General features: G+C 42.6%; 2 protein-coding genes across 2 annotated transcripts; one reads left to right on the top strand and one right to left on the bottom strand.

Annotated features, from left to right (window-relative positions):
- The first annotated feature begins 614 nt into the window (after window positions 1-614).
- On the top strand, window positions 615-10634 carry hunk (hormonally up-regulated Neu-associated kinase). The gene is made up of 9 exons (XM_029520149.1): window positions 615-857; window positions 3497-3789; window positions 4593-4648; window positions 4952-5087; window positions 5221-5348; window positions 6588-6714; window positions 6816-6984; window positions 7153-7315; window positions 8216-10634. The coding sequence occupies exons 1-9, from the start codon at window positions 615-617 to the stop codon at window positions 8962-8964; spliced, it is 2064 nt and encodes a 687-aa protein (XP_029376009.1). The 3' UTR covers window positions 8965-10634.
- A 2445-nt stretch (window positions 10635-13079) lies between these two features.
- On the bottom strand, window positions 13080-20646 carry mis18a (MIS18 kinetochore protein A). Its single transcript, XM_029519570.1, has 5 exons — window positions 20296-20646; window positions 19573-19639; window positions 19027-19149; window positions 18318-18420; window positions 13080-15929 (listed from the first exon to the last, which is right to left on the bottom strand). Exons 1-5 carry the CDS (start codon window positions 20621-20623, stop codon window positions 15849-15851), a joined length of 702 nt encoding a protein of 233 aa, XP_029375430.1. The 5' UTR covers window positions 20624-20646; the 3' UTR covers window positions 13080-15848.
- Between the last annotated feature and the right edge of the window lie 97 nt (window positions 20647-20743).

Below are 20743 nucleotides of genomic sequence, written 5' to 3' on the forward strand. Positions count from 1 at the left end.
TTGAATCCACCCAGACTACCACAGTCGTGAGAAAGGGGCTGTGCATGTGTGTGTGTGTGTGTGTGTGTGTGTGTTTCTCATATTCACACTAAGTAACGCCCACCCAGATGACCGGGAAAGTCACTTCAAACTGCAAAACACGCTGCCTGCGCACAGACTCCTCGGGAGGCGCATGTGTTTGGAGAGTCCAACTCTGACTGAGCCGCACTTCTTGCTTTTTCTTTTCTTTTTTTTTTTAAACTAACACCCACAAGTATTAAAACGGGTTGCGTCAGTTAATTACTTCCTGTGATCGTGTCTGACATTTTTTTTTTGTGTGTGTGTGTGTGTGTGTGTGTGTCATCTCAATCTGAGCTGACACAGTAGTGAAGACTTTCCTCGGAAACTGCTGAGTGCGCTCAGCACCCGCTTTGGATGAACAGGTGGCGCAAGCTCCGGCTTCCCTTAATTTGTCATTAGGGGCGAGACGCAGACTGCCCGGAGTTAACGCACTTTACCGGACGTTAAGAGTTTAATACCTGCCGGTCTCAGAGCTGCGTGGTGTTTTCTTTTTTTTTTTTTTTTCCTCCTCTCCTCACCCTTGTTAAAAGGAGACACTTGACAAGGGAGCTGTGATGCCAGTTGCGGACAGCGACATGGTGGTGGACAACAGCCACGCGTTATACGAGGGCAAGACCCCAGCAAACAGCTCCGGCAACGAGAACATCCTCCCGGCCTCCTTATGCAGTCCGGCCGCGGACATCCTCAAGAACTTCTACCACACCAAACGGGTCGGGAACTACCTGATCGGGCGGAAGCTGGGAGAAGGCTCTTTCGCCAAAGTTAGAGAAGGTCTCCACGCTTTGACTGGGGAGAAGGTAAGCATGTCAGAAGAATTAATGAAGTGCCTGCAGCTGTAATTGTCTGAGAAGAGGTGTGTGTGTGTGGGGGGGGGGGGGGGGCGAAGTTGTTTGGAATGCAATGGCCTGAGTTTTAACCTTTAAAGATAACAAATGGCATTTCGGGAGATGCTCTGATGTGGTTTTAGATTTCGTGCGACTGGACTGTGTCAGCTGTCACATCCGTCATGTCTGCATGGCATTGCATTCTTTTCTCCTGCAAGGCAACGCTTCGCATGTATGAGCTATTTGGACAAACTTGGGCATTTTGTACAAGTCAGTCCAGGTCTGACAGAGCCCTGTATGCGCACTGTTGGAAAAGAACAACGGGACCTGTTTTCTGCTGCCAATATTTACTTTGTGTGTGTGTGTGTGTGTGTGTGTGTGTGTGGGAGAGACACTGCAGACAGGGAAGGAGTGTGTGCTGCCCGATCATTTGTTAAACCTCTGCTTTGTCTGCTGCTGCTCCTGGTGGTGATCTCACCGCTGTGGGCCAGCAGGTCTGTGATAGGGACAGGGGGGAAATTGGCCGGCCTATAAGAGAGCAGAGCTGCTACTTGCATATGAAATCATGTCGTTGATAAATGAGCTTCAGTCTCATTATGATTCCGCCAGCACAGGGCTTTGATATGGGCAACCATTGGCCACTGGTTGCCTTTGTCTCTCTGTCTCCCTAGGCTTTTTTTTTTTCTTTTCTTCTGAAGAGCAGTCTGAACATTTGCATTTTAGAAAAACAAGCACTCCCCTTCATCTTCATGTTTCTACCAATTACCACGTCTGCTTGTATATATGTATATAAATAGAAAACATGGGTGTGTGACACTGAAATTCAAATTTATCATATTATAGATTAGTTCATCTTGAGCCCCCCCCCCCCTCCCCTCCCATCCTGTTGCTGGAGGGGGAGAGGAAAGCGCACCTCTCCTCATCCCTCCTTCCCTCATTCTCTTTGTTAAGGATGATGCAAACACTGGCAATCTCCAAACCAAGCACATCACATGCTCTCCCATCTCATTCATTTGAATACAGGCTCCAACAGGCGATGGGAGGGGGGTGGAGGGCAGTGAGTGTATTCAAGCAAAAGGGCAGTCAGGGGGAAAGGAGTTATAAGAGGACTCCCAGATCCCTTTTTTAGCATCATTAGAAAGTCAATGTGGATGCAGGGATGAGAGAGAGTGTGCGTTTTAAGGGCTGGGGGTATGAAAGTGAGGGGAGGTGAGAGATGGTGTTGTCATGGTCCGGGGGCCCAGGAGGTCATATGCATGTGTTTTTCATGTCTGTAACCCACTTTCCCCTCCAAAACCCCCCCTGCCCACCCACCCTCTTTTTCTGTCTGAGGGGTTGCCTGATAAACAACTGAATCCCCCCAGAAGCCCCCTGGCTGGGTGCACCCCTCCCCCTCTACATCCCCAATCACCCCCCCCCCACCCCCCCGTCTACTCATATAGACAAACCTACTGTAAATACAGTGCCCCATCCCCCCGCACATACCCTTCACCCCTTCTCTCATGCACACTGCTTGGCGTAAACATGTGCCATCTATTACTGTATCATGGCAGCTTAGTGAACACACACACTTATTCATGGACTCACTAATGTGCACACAGCCAAGTTTAATTAGCAGCTGTAAAAAGGTTTTCAAAGGTGAATCAACTATCAAAGATAAAAGGGCGAAAGTAAAACAGGAAGACAAGCTGAAGGACAGAAGAAAGAGAACACACACGCACAACCACTTTGGCCCTCACCATTTCATTAATGGATGTGGTGATTAGTTTCACTCGTCATGCCTTTCCATGTCTGTGGCTTCTCCTTGAAATGATTTGCTGTATATGGTAGCCACGCTCTTGAACTCAGTCTAGACGGGATACAAGGAGATGTGGGCAAAGGATGAAATAGAGTAGATGGGTGTGTTATCGAATGTAATTAGCAAAGTGTTCGCCATTCAGGTAAAGGACATGTTCCCTCTGCTTTTATGGGGCGGCTCTGTGCGGTTATTCTCCAATGAGACATGAACAGAAAGCACAGACAGAAGATAATGGGATGAGTAATTAAAGAAAAACAAAAGGGCACGTCTGCTTGGAAACTGAAAATGTTTCGCAGAGCGGGCCCTAATTCATGCAGCCTCAGTCCGGACTCCACATTTGTCACAGCTTCTCATGTGTGTTCAGCTGCGACTAAACTCTGTGGCAAATGGGGGAATATCAACTGTCCTTTTGGCTTTGACGCCTTCTCAACAGATAGGGTAACATTTGCTTTTCTCCCTAGTTTATGATGGTTCAGTAACCCCTCCAACACATACACACATACACACACACACACACACACACACACACACACACACCTCCCCCCAGCAGCTCTAAAGGCCCTGTAGCGCCTGGGTTGCCCCACATTGGGGGCAGCTGTGGGAGAGAGGTCAGTGTCGAGTTAAAGACCCTGCAACGGAGACCGAGCAGCGCGTCACCTGTTACACTACAATCCCCCGGAAGTCTCCCTTCAAGGCACAGCAGTGCACCGCCACTCTCTTCTCAGCCTCAGAGTCAAACTTCAGCTGCTGTCTCTAAAACAACGCCCACACTTCATCCTCTTCCTCTCCAAACATCCTGTCTCAAATTCTCCAGGTGGCGGTAAAGGTGATAGACAAGCGGAAGGCCAAGAAGGACTCGTATGTCACCAAGAACCTGCGGAGGGAGGGCCACATTCAGCAAATGATTCGCCACCCCAACATCACGCAGCTGCTGGATATCCTGGAGACGGAGAACAGCTACTACCTGGTGATGGAGCTGTGTCCTGGCGGGAACCTCATGAATCGCATCTATGACAAGAAACGCCTGGATGAGAGGGAGACTCAGAAGTACATCCGGCAGTTGGTGCTGGCGGTCGAGCACCTACACAGGGCGGGTGTGGTGCATAGGTAAAAAATATTTTTTTTAGAAAAACACAAAAAAAAAAAAAAAAAAAAGGCAGAAAAATCACAGAGCTATGCACACATTTCAATTTAATTTAAACATTCAGAAAATACAGAGTTGGCCATCCATAGCTGAGAAATCCTTTTGTTGTTGGGTTAACACTGACTGTAAGATCTGAGTCAGACATGATCCTCTTTCTCCAAGTCTTTATTGTGCATATTACTGTTAATCCATAAGTAACTAGATCTGTCTACTTAATAACTGCAGTGAGATGATTTAGGGGTTTCTCAAACAGTGGCTGAGAATTTCCTAGAAAACAAATGCAATTGAAAGAGAGAGAGGGAGGGGAAAAAAGGCTCTCCATGCACTGTAATAACATAAATGTCAGCACCATTTGTCCTGCAAATACCATTATGAAAAAATGTGTGATTTGATTTCAGGGAAAAACACACTGACTGTATCTTTATCAAATTTCAGAGGGAAATTCCATAAACTGTTCTGAAGTACGTTCAAGTGTTTGTCGCTGAGAGCCTGGGAACTAAGTTTCTGTCAATGACTGTGTAACAGGATTTCTAAGTCTGAACAGGGATCTTCAGCCTCACAACAGACCCTGAAAATCAGCCGGTGTGACCCACATTAGGAGGGTTATGTATGCATGTGTCAGGGATTGCGGCGCCAAGGGGGTGGGGGCTCCCCACTGACCTCTGTCTTACTTGTGCATTGTATGACAACAGCTTAGATAAGTGATCTAATGCAAACACAAAGACTCTGCTGGCATTGATGTCTCCTTTTTCTCTTTGTCTTACAGGGATCTGAAGATAGAAAACCTGCTGTTGGATGAGCAGGACAACATAAAGCTCATAGGTAATTCAGACACTTTTACATTTACAGTGTGTATCTCACAGTTGTTGATTTCCTTTGTTCACACACAATCTCAAAGGGCAAAAAAAGTGAAGTCTCCAAGAAGTTAATAATAAAACACAAGATTTGATGAGTTATTTCACAGTGCCCGACATGTGGTGAGGGGCTAAAAGCAATTAAATAAACCCTTACAAGCTCTCACCATAGTGGTAAACTACCTCTGTTTGTGAGTGCAACACTGTGATGAGGCGAGCTGACAGTAATAAACCCAGAAACAACACTCACCCCACTTCTGCTGTCCCTCAGACTTTGGCCTCAGTAACTGCGCTGGCATCTTGGGCTACTCAGACCCGTTCAGCACCCAGTGTGGAAGTCCAGCTTACGCCGCCCCCGAGCTGCTCTCCAGGAAGAAATACGGACCAAAGGTGGATGTCTGGTCCATGTGAGTCTACTCTCTGTATTATTTTTTTTTTTAAAGAATCAGTTGTTGTCAATCATCTGCATATTTTTTTTATCAATTAATTTATTTCAACCTGAGCCAATCCAGACCTGATGTTTAAATTTTGGTCTCTCAGTGGTGTGAATATGTACGCGATGTTGACGGGGACTCTCCCGTTTACCGTGGAGCCCTTCAGTCTCCGAGCCCTGCACCAGAAGATGGTCGACAAGGAGATGAATCCTCTACCTCCTTCACTCTCTACAGGTGAATAATAAATGCACAGGTGTACACCTGTAGAAGAACATTATCCCTTTGTGGTCAACTGCAAATCCTCAATTTTTACCTTGTAACTCATACCTTACAAAAGACTAATTTATTTTTCTGAATGCACATATCAAGTTGAATGGATAATTGCAGGTCATCCCTCCATATGAGAACACGAAAGAACGCTGACATTTAAAAATGCAATAAGAAAACAACCCTGGTGTCTGCCAGGAGGCGTGAGGAAGGCAGATTGAAATTCAGAGAAAAGCTGCTGCTGTGTATTGATGGAAAGACTACCAGTAACCCTCTTTGTGGGTGTAAATAAACAGCAGACTCACAAAAAAAGCCCCCGCAGCCTCATTAGCATTGCTGAGGTTTTTGTCTGGCTACCCAACTGGCAACTTACCCAACTGCCCCTTAATGAACAAGATCAGCAGAAGTCTGGTTTCAGAATGTTAAGGCTGTTTTTTATTTTCTATTTTATTTTATTTTATTTTTTTAAATGTGAACCAAGTAAGACAAATAAATGAATAAAAAAGAGAAAGAAAAGACTGTAACACTTCTTTTCAAATAATAAGTAGAGTTACCACTGAAGCGAAACTCTGCCAAGAACAACACAAGCAAGTTTTCTAAGGAAAGCAGTTGACCTTGGCAGAAATACAACAGGAAATATATCATCGCTGCTTTTCAAATATGACTTCTACAGAAGTTGTTGAAATAGTATTAGTAAGTATTGCTTACCATTGTAGTCGTGTTTACCTTGGATTTGCTCCAAACGTGAGCAATGAGGAAAAAAACAGCATAGGGGTTGATTGATCTGGTATTACGCAAATATCACATTTGCATGCAACAGTGTTGTTTTCCAAATTGCACAGTAAGACACAGCTTAATCAGTGTACGTAAGTAGCTGTTAATCGAGCTAATGACACAGGTATGTCACCTCATCTGTCTTAGGTAACAGCAGAATGAAAGCAGAGGGATAAAGTCCAGGCTTATGCGTCATGCATATATGCGCTCTGCTCAAACAATTCAAGGAAAACTATTTTCAAAGTGGCGGATCAATGTTGGAATATCTCCTGTTCAGTGCTTCATAAGGTTGTTGACTGTGCGAGCTGCCACGTTCTTGACATTAAATCTATACAAATGTGTTTCAATACTGGAAAATTTCCCATTCTGGCTAGTGAGCGGGGTTTGACGACAGCAGTGCATTAAAAACCATTTTCTCTCTCTCTGTCTCAGCTGCCATCTGTCTTCTGAAGAAGCTTCTTGAGCCGGATCCTAACAAGCGTCCCAATATCCATCAGGTGATGGCTGACTCCTGGCTACAGCTGGCCAACAAGAACACAGGGGCACCGTACCTCAACAGGTAATCGCGCGCACATTTGAAAGCTGTTGGGTTCAAATCAAATGCTTTCAAGATGCCCTGTCATGCAACACAAAGTATTAACTCTTTTGTTTTGTGTTCAGGATCCACATTGAAGAAATAAACCACACAGTGTTGCTGCATATGACAGAGAAAATGGGCTACAAGCACAGTGAAGTGCTGAGCGCCGTCCTCACCAACCGAGCTTGCCACACTTTGGCCGTCTACTTTCTGCTCAACAAGAAAATGAAGAGACTCTCTAAAGAGTACCGGGTAAGGAGAGCAGATTTCCACAGAATCTCAGTGTTTCCACATGACACCTGAATTTAGTTTCTGCGCATGGAGGGGTTTGAAAGAGTTATGAGGTGTTGACATCTTGTTATACAACAACAGCTTTGTGAAATGTGGCATTGTGATTTGTTTTGTTGTGTTTCTGCTCAGGAGATGCAGTTCCAGGAGAAAAAGAAGGGAGAGAAGCAGAAAAACGAATACTTCCAGACCCAGTGGAGGAAGCACGTTGATAAGCTCACCATCCCACCCAAACAGACGCCCGTCTACCTGGCTGTTAGCAAGGGGCCCAGTAAAGAGAAGAAACACAGGACAGGTGAGAATTCATATGATGGAGTTGCAAAAAAACCCCAACTTGAACTTTAAAAAAAACAAACTCATTTGATTATTCTATTTACCTTCATACAGGGTAGGTTGACTGAACATGCATGTTCTTGTACATCAACGACCTGTTTCACACGTGTAGTAACCCAGTCATCCATCCAACCATCCAACCATCCACCCTGCTTCCATTGTTTGTCTGTTCATCCATCCATCCATCCATCCATCCATCCATCCATGCTTGGGAGGAAACAACTTGGACATGTTGTCAGCCAGTCATAGGGCAAACACACCAACACCTTATTTTATTTCATTTACCTTGTGACTGAGAAAGTGTAGTAATTAATCATGATTATAATAATTTAATAATGGCCATATTAAACTGATTTGAGATCAGAAATTCTGTGAATTAAATTCACTTCATTCACCTTTAACAGAGAGTGGTAGGTGGTCAGAAACTGTCAGCAAAGGCTCTGTAAAGTGGAGCTTTCAAGTGACAGACAAGGACCTGGAGGCAAATCCAAGGCCTAAGCTCCTTTCCTTCATTCAAGTGTGATTGAAAAAGCCCATCGGCTGTTCACAATGTCAGCACAGGCTTGGCTTAACAAGAATGAAATCAGGACAGATGATTCTTCTACCTTCAGGCCTGGGTGTTGGTATCAGAAGTTTATGTAAGTGAGAGATGTGTCTTCACACCTCTCACTTCCATAAACATGACATGACATGTGAAATCTAGCCACATGAACACCAACCCAGAAATTTTCAGATAAGCTACAGCTCTCACATTTAAATTCAGTGAGGTTATGAAAAAAAACTCCTGTTATAAATGCTTCTTTAACAAATGTCAAAATGCAGCATTCCTAAAATTTTATAATGTCTCTCATTTCTTCTTCAGGTCTTTTGCGTGCCATAACTGGCGGCCATCGCAATTCACCTCTGGCACCACCTGGCACTGTGGCGTCATCATCGATGGAATATCTAGAGATCCACCCTCTCTTTCCCAACACACCTCAGCAGCGGAGGCGGTTGGCCACCCTCCCCCAAGTCAACACGAGCCCAGAACACAACATTCCTGCTCCGCCAGCACCATCACCAATTGGCATGCATTCCTTCGGTTCCCTCGCCAAAGCAGAGCAAATCGAAGATGCCCCGACTTCGCCCTGGTACAAGCTAACTAACGGCACGCTGTCCCCTCCCCGCCATGTTTCTGCCTTCCAACCTGACTCCTCTTACTTGAAAAAGGCCACAATCCCCAGTCCTCCTGTCCTCATTGTCAACCCACAGCCCAAGAAAAGCATCTCATCAGATTGGTGCGGCTCCTCAGACACCAGTGGCAGCCCCCCCAGCACTATCGGAAGCCCCCCAGGTAGCTCAGCTTTCAGCCCTCCTAAGTCTGCCTTTAGTCCCCTCAACCCGACCTCAGCATTCAGCCCTCCTTCTAACAGTGGCAGCAGTGATCCCGAAAGCCCGACACACCGCAGCAAGTTCCCCTCCATGGGAATCGGACAGATCCTCAAGAAGAAGGTCCAGCTGCAGCCGTTCACCTTCCGACCAGAACAGGTCGTTGAGGAAGTGGTGTCGCCCCCTCCCTACCCCATGCAGACTCTGCTCTGTGCTTCAGGCGCACTCAAGACCCTCTGCTGAGGGACCTAAGAGAAAAGAAAAGGAAAGAGAGTCAGACTGAACTCAAGGCCCCTCTCAATGCCGCACTGACGTTGGAGAGGTCTTCCAGAGCGGCCTTTTGAACTGTGAACTGTCCCTTTATTGCGACTGAGCCACTTTTCACAAAAGATCTGATCCTTCAAATGAGAAAAAATAAATAAATAAAACAATCAATTAAGAAAATTAAAAGGGATTAGAATGAAAGTATATAATTTATCTCTCTTTACTGCTCTCATTATGTAATAAGAGGTGGTGACACTGAGAGGATGAGATTTGAAACAGATCCCGAGGCAATGACTAAACCTCGTAGTGTCCTAGATACAGAGTGGACATGGGACATCATGTAACATGGGCCTTGCCAGCAAGGTGTACACACATGTATACACACAAAACACTGTATTATAGACTGCGTTAAGAGATACTCCTATGTAATATTACTGTAACTGGTTACTAATTAAGCCGCAGACTGATTCACACCAGCTAACAGACCCTAACTCCTTCCCTAACCCTGATTACATGTGTAAGTGTTTTGTCTCTGTGAAAACCCTCTAAGATACCCACTGACTTCCAGCCAGCTGGCGCCGTATCCTCAATGCTGACTGGATGAGAAGCTCACTGCACTATTCTTGAAAACCAAAACCTATAGTAACAACGGTGTTTACCATCTTTTACCTCTCTGCATTATTCATACACTAATGTATAACCGCAGTTGATTGTTGACATGCTTGCGTGGATTTTGCCACAGTGTTGCAGTGTCTGAGCGTTAGTGCCATTAGAATCAACACACTGAAATAGAAGGAGGTTCCAAGAGCAGAGTCATAACCTCACCTTTTATAGTATAGTCATGAACTGTCACTCAACACTGGTAATAAATCACAGCGATAATGTTTTATACACAAGTGTTACATCACCTCTTATACCCACAGGGAAACTCAAACTGTTAAAGTCTGAAGTATGACTTTCTCACTGCTGGATACACCTATTCATAGTCAGTTTTGAAAAAAGAAAGGATAAAAAAACAAACAAACAAAAAAAAAACAACAGAGCATCAAAGGCCTTATGAAACTGATCAACCTCGGCAAAGGCTGAGTGATATGATGGTGGGAAGAAAAACAGCAACTCTTAAGATAACAAGTAACACCCATGAAAATAACTCACTTCCTTTTGTCTTAATGCTGTAGTTTGTGCAATAGTCCTAAATGTTAACTGCAATGATGAGAAATTGCCAAGTGCTCTCCGAGAGTGATGTGAAAATTGTGCTTGTAAATAAAAGTACGATTCCCGTGTTCCTGTCACTTATGCTGTCCTGTACGAAGGGATCCTGAAACGCTTACTGAGCCGTAATCTTGGCATCTTAGTTGCTTCACGAAACGATGCGACTCCACGAAAAGGTTTCCGCAGGCACACGAGGCTCCTCACTGTTAAGATACTTTAGAATCTCTTCCTGTCCAAATGAAAAGTTGCATGCAATGTTTCACGAGTCGAACTGTTCTGTCAACATTTGAAATTAAGTCTTTGTACCTTTTTTCCTGGTTGATACTGAGATTGATACAGACTCTGGGGTCTTTTATAAGATTTTGTAATGGATGGTTTTGTTTTGAGTGTTGAGAGATTTCTATCCTGTATAAAGTATTTTAAATATTTATACTGAATCCATTATGTGTCTGTGTGGTACTTTGAATGCACCTGTTAACAGTCTCCGTACGCCTACATAAAAATATACAATTTTTTTTTATAAGCGAAAAAAAAGTTTTGAATTAATTCACTCACATTATCATAATTAGTTAAGTAACTCAGCAATAATCCACAGTTCTTTTCCATTTATGTAAAATTTACACAGGGCCTGGGGCGTATCATTTATTCCTGAAGTTTGCAGCTCCTGGAAGACTTCATGAAATTTGGCCTCTGCTATGGAAGCTTCCTTGACTTCTTAAAAATCTCAACGTCTCGCTTTTCTCACAAACGGTACACATTTCCCACGGGCCACCTGTGGAGTATAAAAAAAGAAAAACACACCCTTGCAACAGCTGAAAGATACACACACTTGCTACGACCCCTTCCTCCTTACAGGACACACACACATGCAGGCCATTAATCCACTCAGCTGTGGCTCCCTCAACCCCATCGTAAACCTCTTTGGGTGACACTGCCCTGACGAGACAAAGAAGGGGAACAGAGCAGCTCTGAGACAAACACACACATGCACAGGACAACACAAACAGGGGCTGCCTGATTAAAGCAGCGTGGCTAAGCTGATAAAAGCCGAGGGGCAAGAGTGGCTCTAAAATGCATTAGAGCCCGAGCCTTTTGTTTATCAAAGACAGGCGGACAGTTAGTCAAAATCCCTGGGCGGTCTGGTGAGACAAACATGCTGCGGCTTAACGGCACCGCTGAGCAAACCACAGTGCATGAACAGGTAATACCAGAGTGGTACGGCTGGGGTGATACCTGTGAAAGGTGTGAGCACGAAATAAAAGCATCAGCAGGTGACAGAGTGAAGGCATCTCAAGTGATTCCTCCTCTATTTATAATAATTCAGTTTTGAGAAATGCAACAACCAGCTAAAGGATGATTGCGGAGAACAACCGACTTGGAAACTACATAACAGAGTTGAAAATAAATCAATAACTATTTTTAGCATTGATTTGAATAAAACATGCACAACATAAGATTCTGCAAAATGAGGATCTGCTGTCAATATTTTACACAAAATGAGCGATTTGGGGTCCTGGCTTTGCGAAGTTGTGATGAACACTTCATAGATTAAACTATTGATGGAATAACTAACAGACAGATTAATCAATAATGAAAGTTTTGTGACAGTGGACTGCTTTTAGAGGAATTTAGACAGATTGTTAATCAATTTTTAATCTCAGGAGGCATTAGTTGGGGAAAAAAGCCATACTGATAAGATAAAGAAAAAATTATTTTCCTAGACACATATATCATTTGATTACTTTAAAAATTAATCCGTGTGTAAACAGGTCAAATTCACACACAGATTAATACACACAAGACACACACACCAACCATCTCAGCGGGTGGGGGGCATTTTTCACCATAACCATATTATAGATATCTTAATATTGTGAATTGTGACATAATTACATTGTTTAGAATAAAAGGTAGCTGCCAAAGATATTTATATTTCAACGTAAAAGTTTATATTGATGACTTAGAATTGTGCCAATATATTTCTTATTTGAAAAACACGACCTGAGTGACGGAGTTCATAAATACATACAGGTGTTTATTAATGTTGATGATATTAATCTTGGTTTGTTTGTTTGTTTGTTTGTATTTTTCAGCCCCCCTCTCATCACAGAAATGCACACACACTCACACCAGGGTGTCACTGGCAACGGGTTGAGCCTTTGTGTCTGGGAAAAACAGACGATTATCCCGCCGCACAGTGGCGCCGGACGCAGGGGGGAATGTTCACAGACGCCCACACGCAGGAAACCTGAGCTGGTTCGACCTCACAGACCAGTACACACACAGGAGAACAGGAGAGAGTGAGATACAGCCACACTACCTGGCGTACACAAAGACGTGAGGGCAAATAAACAAGCAGATGTTTCTAATGAAGTAGGAGGCTTTGAGTGCTCAGAGGGGATTTGGGTTATGCTGTCAGACGAGCCCATGACTGGACAGCTACTCTGTCCCATCACAGACACAGATGAAGGTGATTAATGAAACAAGAGGGCTGTGGCTTATCAGAGATTTCACGCTTTCGCCTTAGAAATGCTGTCAGTTGAAACAAACAAGGCTAAGTTGTTCTTGACACCAAGATCATCTTAAAACTACTGACTCTTGAGATTAATTTGGGAAGTTTACTGACTGATGATTTTCCAGTCTGGACAACACAAAGACAAAGATGAGACAGACTTAGTTAATGACTTAATGACTCCAGATCTAAAAAGGAGATTTTGGTCAGACATATGTCACACAGGCCACCAAGCGAAAAAAAGAAGTGACGATCATTTATATAATTTTATATAGAAATTTATTTTAATGGAAATACGGAGCATTCAACATTTATACTTGATATACTCTAAGAAAGACTTTGCATAATATTTGCATAAAAGTGCCATTGACAGATTTTTTTATATTTATTTTTTATATCTATATTATGATTTACAACAACAAGAAAGAATAACATTTTAATTATTTGCACATTAAAATTGGACTGCAGAAATATCACTATGGATCTGTTATGAAAGAATCACCTCATGGTTGGACAGCGCTGTGGAAAGTCAAGAGTTAAACTAAAAATTGGTCATAAAGTCGTGATGTGCAACTCGTGGGGTGGGGTTCTTTTGTCAGGGGGTAACCACATAATATGAGGGGAAAGCGGAAAATTGCTATTAAATAGCAAGAAGAGATTAAAATCAAATTGAAATGAGCTGCTTTTCATCCTTGAATGGACAAAAACGGACACACATCATAACACACATCAGTATACAAAAAGAAAGAAGAAAAGTCACCTTATTACAGACCTGACAATGGCACTGAGCTTATTTTCTTAAGCCTCTTAAAAAGAAACTGTTTCATTCTCACAAGTAAACCTTTTCATTTCATGGCAAAAACAAACATATTTTGTAAGTTGGCACACAGGTGGCACTCCTTGAAATATTTTTTCTCTAAAAAAAAAAAAAAAAAAAAAAAAACAAGATCAGAAATTCAATCAAAGAGCAGGGCTCAGCCAATAGGGTCTCAGTGTCTGTGGCAACAGCAGCATCAGTCCGTGCAGCCATTGGCCTGATGATTCTCACAGGGAGAGCTCCAATTGGCTGACGGCGTGTCGAGGCTTCATTGCCTCCATGGCAACATTGCTTCCTTATTGCTTAGGGAAGGTGAAAAGGAGGGAAAGAGGGGAGGCGACTTTCACTCAGACGCTACCTCTGCATTATTCATCCTTTGTCCCCAAGTGCTCGTAGAATGTGTGTAGATGTACTGACTGATGCCTGTGTGTGTTTCTATGTTGGACTTGACTTGGGTGGAGGTGATTGGTCGAGACTTTAAGGGGCGACTGGGGTGAAACCGGTGCAATAATTGCACTCAGCAGTGCAATGCATCCAGCAACACTGTGTCTATATATAAAACAGCCAAATGAGTTCAGAGGCCATTCACAGTGGCGCTGACTTCAAACACAGCTAAGAGTCTCTACGCTTTAATGCTCTGAATGGAACACCGAACAATTTGGGACATACTCTCCAAAACAAATCTGTTGTTTTAGGGGGGGGGGGCACACACCTGGACAGTGGACTGACATCAACATTCTGTGCAGGATGTGTGCAGGCACCTCATCCTCAGGCAAGGACTGGATGAAAACACCACCACCCACCAACAACACCAGCAGGAACAACACACCACGCGGCTTGTTTGTTGTTGTTTTGACTTTTTTTTTCCCCCCAGCAGACAAGGGTGGTGAGAATTAGCGGGAGCAGTTGGGAGAAAAACGGCTGAGGGTGGGGTTAGCAGTGAGAAAAACATCACACAGAGCTTAGGGTGGGGGATTCAGGGCTCCTCCCCCATGTATATGTCTAAGCAGTAGCGCGGGGGGGGTTAACGTCTGTTGACAGGCGTGCCAGCCAGCGAGCTGGCTGGCTGTTCTTCTGGTAGTGAACATGATGACAAGATGGCAACAGGCACTCAGCATAGCACGTGCTCTCAGTTGCCATCGCAACCTGCCCTTGGATACAGCGTGCTGGTTGGCCGTTTCTAACTGTTGTTGTTCTGTGAGGCTGATGAAACCTCGTGGGTGAGGGAGGGCAACCGCTACAGCATGCAGCTTCTTTTCCTGTCTTGGTAGAAAGTGTTGCTAGGCACATTAGAGGTCAGTTGGTAAACAAACAAACGCATTAATATTTAACCAACCCCTCCCCTCTCAGTCCCAAAGACCTTAAACTTGCCGTTTAACTCTTAAATCCGTGGGATAGCTCTAATTACACACGAAGCAGGATGATCCACTGATCCTCAACAATGCTACTGCACAAAGTCAGAGAAACAGTAACATTTAAAAAGATTATAATGATACTATGAACTGTTTTTTAGTTTATGTAAAACTCACAACATTAGTGGTGATATCTTCGTACTTGGAAACAGGTGAACTCTTTATTACTCAAATAACATAAGACAAAACTGACATGTATAACAAACAAACAAAAAAAAAAACATGAATAAACTAATAAACAATTCATGTAATAGCAACAACTGAAGGGATGTAAGGTCGTGTCTGTTGGTTCTGAATTATTTAAATTCTGGCAATTTAAAGAAAAAAGGATAATTCCTTTGTGAAGAATGAGCTTCAAAATGTGCCGAACCTTGTTTCGATACAAATACATTGTCATTCATTTTGGCCATTAAACGCATATATTCAGCAATGCTGTCTGCCTTCAAGCCTCCATGCTGGTGGAGAACAAAGAATAAATGTATGTGGCCTTAGATGGCCCAATCAATATGGCTTTGTGCTGAGTGTGCAGCCTGCCTGATGAAATCCTGCACAAATAAACATCCTGCTTGTAGCGCACCTTCCCTCTGCACTGAGACACACAGAGCGGATGGTGCCATGAGCCACAGGAGCCGAGCTGACAACATGATTGATTACAAGCGCAGGTCTTTGTTCCACCATTGGTAATAAAAAAAAAAGAAAAGCTGTGGAAGCTCTGTGTGTGTGTGTGTGTGTAGGTGTTTGTAATCAAGGTAGGGCTCAGACAAAATGTGTTACTGAAGGAATGCCCCTGAGAAAGAGCTCAGAACAGGGAGCATTAGTGTGAACGCAGGAGCAAGAGGCAATGATATTACATCCGCATGTTCAACACCTGGACAAAGGACCCACCCAGACAGGTTTACGTCCATCTCTGTCACACTTTATCACATCCATCCTGAAGGCCAGCTTCCATTTCCTCAAGCCTCTGTGCCATGGACATGACCAGCATTTTCATCTGGCGGGGAGAAGACGAGACAGATTTTAAACATAAAGGATGGAGTAGGAGAAAAATGAGCAGGTTGTTATGGGAGAATCTGAGCAGGGAAGAACCGAAGGGGAAAATTGGACAGGTGGGAAAATGAGGGGAGCAGCAGGAAGCAGTGAGAAGAAAGAGGGGAGGAGTAAAGATAATTTGAAAAAGGGGACAAGGAGCGAGACTGAAAAAACCCAAAGGCGAAGTTACTGGGGATGGATGGGAGTGAAGTGGGGTGTGGGGTGTGCAGGTCAGCGAGTTTACAGGATGAAAAAACCCAAACAAGTGTCTAGGACAGAAAGACAGAATACATTAACTCTGGCGGCGGTCTGAGGGGCATCATCATCGGATACTTCAGAAATGAGACAAAGACTTTGTGTGTTCAGGATCGCACTTTCATAAAAAGCATTATTTTCCTACAAAACTCATCTTACTTAAAAGAATTGGGGATGCAACTTAAAGCTCATACTTTTCAGAAGACATTTTTTTTCCAGGAAAGTAAATTATTGCCCAATTTATAAAAGAGTCACGAAATGAATGTGCTCTGACCAAAAATCCCCAAAACCAAGGATACCTAATTAATCTAATTCTATTGTGCGTTGTTCATGTTGCATGGTTTCAAGGGTGTGTGGTGCGTTATGCAGAGTATAAGTAATTTGGGAGGAGCCAAAGACAAATTTGTATTGAGGTGGTTGATAAACACAATCAAGTTCATATTCAATCATCTGTTCAAAATAATCAACAGAACTACAAATTACGTTACAATGGTAAAGCTGAAATTCTTGTTAAAAGTTTAATTAAAGTTAAATACAGTAATCACAATAAAGATACCCTCAGGTACTGTCTTTTGAATTAAAAATTTGTCTATAGAAACATTTTTAGGTATGCCAAAAAGTGGTGATTTGAAAACCTACATGAAGGTGTGGAAGAAATAACTCGGACATCGCAATGATTGTGTGCTACATCAACTTTTGCCTTAAACAACTTTGGCCACAAACTACAAAAAACAAAAAACAACACAATGCTGATGGAAGGTAATGCTGACAGACATCTGAAGATGGAAAGCAATGATTTTAATGCATGACCCAGTCAAAGCTATTTTATAATCTTGTTACTATTCACCAGTAGGTCACGATGAATGATGGTGCTAAGACCGCCTAAATTAATAAAATCAGTGAGCAGCCAAAATCTGATTAATCTTCAGCCTGCATATACTGAGGCTGAATGCAGTAAATGACAATTTACTATTTCAGTGGTAACCTGCATATTGACATAATGTAAAGCAAGTTCGTTTGACTATAAGGCGACCTCAGGGAGACTTCCTTTGAATGACATGCAGTATGACAACATTACTTTCAAAGAGTTGACTGACTTGAAATGTGCTCCCTTGTTTGGTGATGCATGTTTGGTTTTGTTGATCATCTAATCTGTGACCATGCAACCTGTTTCGTGCCAAGCAAGCCATCTAACCTGTTTAAAATAAATCACTTCAGTAAAAACAAAACAATTTTAACTTGTAGAACAGTTACACATCACAGCCAAGAAATGCAAAATGCCGCACAGACATCCTACAATTATGGCAAAGACATTGCCAGATCAAAACATGTTTTTCCTCTAACAAAGATTCCTCAGCATGCTCCCCATCACAGCTATTGTCCCCCGTGCTGGTAGATACCTCTGCGTGCTATCACCACCTAGTGGGCAATTCATGGTTTTATGGATATTTTTTGAACAAAGGATGATGTACAACTTTGGAAATCACTGTTCTATTCCAGTGAAAGAGCTAAACTCCCTAGATTTTGACTTAAAAAATAGTAATCTGACACTGTAAAATGTGACGGTTAAACAGGAAAAATCAAAAAGGTGAAATATATTAGTATTGTGTAAAGTAGTATTGTGGAAAGAAACAGATGATGGATGTTCTGACTGAATCCTACAGAAACTATACTTCTTTCAATTTGCTCTAAAACGAAACAGTCAATAAATCTGTTTGCAGGAGGTGACGTAGAGGGATGAGGTAATGTCTGATTTAAGAGTGTGCCCATCAGGGTAGTGAGGACTTCCCAGAACGAAGCTGATGTCATCATGAGTACAACCTATGAATTGGTAATCAATGAGAAAGGGCTGAGGGCAAGCAGTGTGCGTGTGCTGAGTGTACTGACACAAAGACGATGAACTCAGAGCTATAACTCATACTATGTGTATAATGAGCTCTCATTTATTTTTGGGGCTTAACTCCATTCCTGTATTTGTTGTACATTGTAATAAGCTTGACTGCAGCCATTTTGCTCAGTAGTTGAAACGTTTTAGTTCACAGCATGATAAGAGAAGAGGAACCAAACAAAGAAAACCATCAGTAGTGTAATTTACCTCTGTCAGCTGTTGTTCAACAATGCCTCTGTACTCCAGTGTGACTGGCTGCTCTTTGGGGCCCTCTGCTGCCAACATCTGGCCTGCAGAGCCGAGTACATAGCTGCAAATCATTCACACACTGTGAGTATGAGGGTGCTAGTTTTGTATTCATTTATAAATGCAGGTACAGAACATTTCCATTAACAACAATAAAACTAAAGGAATATAATGCCATGCCCCAAACAGAACTGCAATCAGTGTAAATTTTATCACACGCAAGGTTAATTATTACGATACCGGACTGATATTAACACAACTACTTCAATTAACTAATGAAAACATTTGCAAACAAAAATGTTTGATTGTACTTTCAATTACTTGTGTCCCGAAAGTCAACAGGATTGTGTTTCTCGATAAATTCAGTTACTGCTTATGTCTAAACTTGTATGAAGACAGAAAAAATTGTGCGTGATTGTCAGGGTTTTATTTTTGTTTAAATCATTAAGAATAAACCTGCTGCTGTTTGAGAAATTAGTATTCATGTTTTTGTTTGGAGATAAAGAAAATATATTTGTACCCATTGCCGTACAAAAGACAAGGAAAATCTTGATATTCTCAGATAATACATCAGGCTGAATGTGGTGAAAATGCACCTGCACACTCTAATGTATTAACAGTGACGTAACTTCAAAGGGAGGAAAGCTTGTGCGCTCTACTAATAACACACCTGTCAATGTCTGCTACATTGAAACAGAATGCAAATCTCTTGTGGTCTAGCTTCTTTGGCGTGGATGAATAAACCATGCCGAGGAGAGAGTGGCAGCCTTGGCAGAAGAGATCTGTGATCAAACTGCAGCAGAGAGGAAAAATTTGCACAGTTCAGCCCAAATCAGACAGTGACACACATTCAATCCAACATGTTCTCATACACAGATACAAAATACCAGGAGTTTTTTTTTATGAATTCCAAAACAATGTGAGAACTTCCACCACAGTGCCCTATAATAAAACTAGTAACTTTAACTGGTTGAAACTCGGTGAAACCTCGAGATAATCTGTGCTGTGGTTAAAACTAACTCGCAGTATTTGTTGGTAGGAGTATGAATGTACAGCTACAGTTTCTGGGTTCTTCTTGGGATGGGATATGGTGAGCCAGCTGTAAAGTCTGTTTGAGGGATTTAATTTCTCATTCTAAGATCCAGGCTTTCCAGGATGGTAAAAATGAAGCCTTATAAATATTCAGAATGGGTGCATGGGACAAGAGATTTCTTACCATAGAGATTTTTTGCCTGCTTCATGGAGTCGGGTCTCCTCACCAACCAAAACGTTGTCAGTGACCCCTAAGATCAAAATATTACACATTTCAGCACCATAATGAAGCATTATCTTTATAAGGTTGGTTACAAATGTTAAATCTACAACCTCTAGAAGTAAACTTAACAGATCCCAGAGTGTTGAAATATTGACTTTATATAGAGGCATTTTTGATCTTCAAGAGATATTCAACAGCGTAAAACATTTAATTTTATGCATTAAACTGAAACCAACCATAATGAACTAGTTTGTTGGTTTGAATCACAGAAATGAAATTCAGGATGTAGATTAATATGACTTTACACCATCTTGGCGTAGTTATGTGGAGTGTGATCGATCTCTTCCTGATTTATGTGAATGGAAGAAAAAGATGATTTGGCTTTTTGTGGAGGAAAACAGTTTGTGGACATTGGACTGTTTACACCAAGCTAAAACGGAATCACTTTTATTTGCACCAAATGGGAAACTTTATATTGTCTCACAAAAAAAGGACAAAACAATCTACAATCCACTAAAAAGACCACAAATCACTGAAATATTTGAAAACATTTGAAATCATGAAAAAAGGAGACACCTTTGATTGTCTCAAACATTTTTTTTTTTTTTTTACATTGGATTTGGCCATAATAACTACGGAAATAAGTGCTTCAAATCACACCTCTCTCAAAGTGTTTGTACTCACGCTTTAACTTTATTTGATTTTGGCTGTCTTCACTTCCATCCCAGGCCAGTGAATCCCCGACGGGCAGCTTGCACTTTCCGCAGATGAACACCACCGGGCCGTCCTCGCCGTCCTCCCCGTCCTCCGGCTCCTCCGCTCGGCCGAACAGTTTCTCTCCCACCGAGGTGGAGTCGATGCTGGACGCGTCAAACGTGATGTTTTTAGCCCTCAGTCGGTGTCTCTGCGGCTCCGTTTCCTCGGCGGTGGAGTCCAAACTGGACGTCTCATACGTGTTTCGGAAATGTTTCTGCCGTTGCTTCAGTTTGTTTAACTTTTCTCTCGTCGCCATTTCGACAGATTCCCTCAAACCGTTTCAAACTTTGGCGGGTGGACGGCAGCAAGATACTTCCGTCTGTTTACTTCCGTCTTCGTCTGTTGGTTTGTTTGTTTTACTGTCATTAGAAATCAA

Source organism: Echeneis naucrates, chromosome 14 (genome assembly GCF_900963305.1).
Source record: "Echeneis naucrates chromosome 14, fEcheNa1.1, whole genome shotgun sequence".
Classification (NCBI taxonomy): Eukaryota; Metazoa; Chordata; class Actinopteri; order Carangiformes; family Echeneidae; genus Echeneis; species Echeneis naucrates.

Excerpts from the sequence above, each read along its gene's own strand:
- hunk (XM_029520149.1), top strand. The coding sequence starts at position 615 with ATGCCAGTTGCGGACAGCGACATGGTGGTGGACAACAGCCACGCGTTA. Across the intron at positions 3,790-4,592 it reads AGGGCGGGTGTGGTGCATAG|GGATCTGAAGATAGAAAACC; the intron begins GTAAAAAATATT and ends TTTGTCTTACAG. Across the intron at positions 4,649-4,951 it reads GGACAACATAAAGCTCATAG|ACTTTGGCCTCAGTAACTGC; the intron begins GTAATTCAGACA and ends GCTGTCCCTCAG.
- mis18a (XM_029519570.1), bottom strand. The coding sequence starts at position 20,623 with ATGGCGACGAGAGAAAAGTTAAACAAACTGAAGCAACGGCAGAAACAT. Across the intron at positions 19,640-20,295 it reads AAATCAAATAAAGTTAAAGC|GGGTCACTGACAACGTTTTG; the intron begins GTGAGTACAAAC and ends TTTTGATCTTAG. Across the intron at positions 19,150-19,572 it reads GCAGGCAAAAAATCTCTATG|TTTGATCACAGATCTCTTCT; the intron begins GTAAGAAATCTC and ends TCTCTGCTGCAG.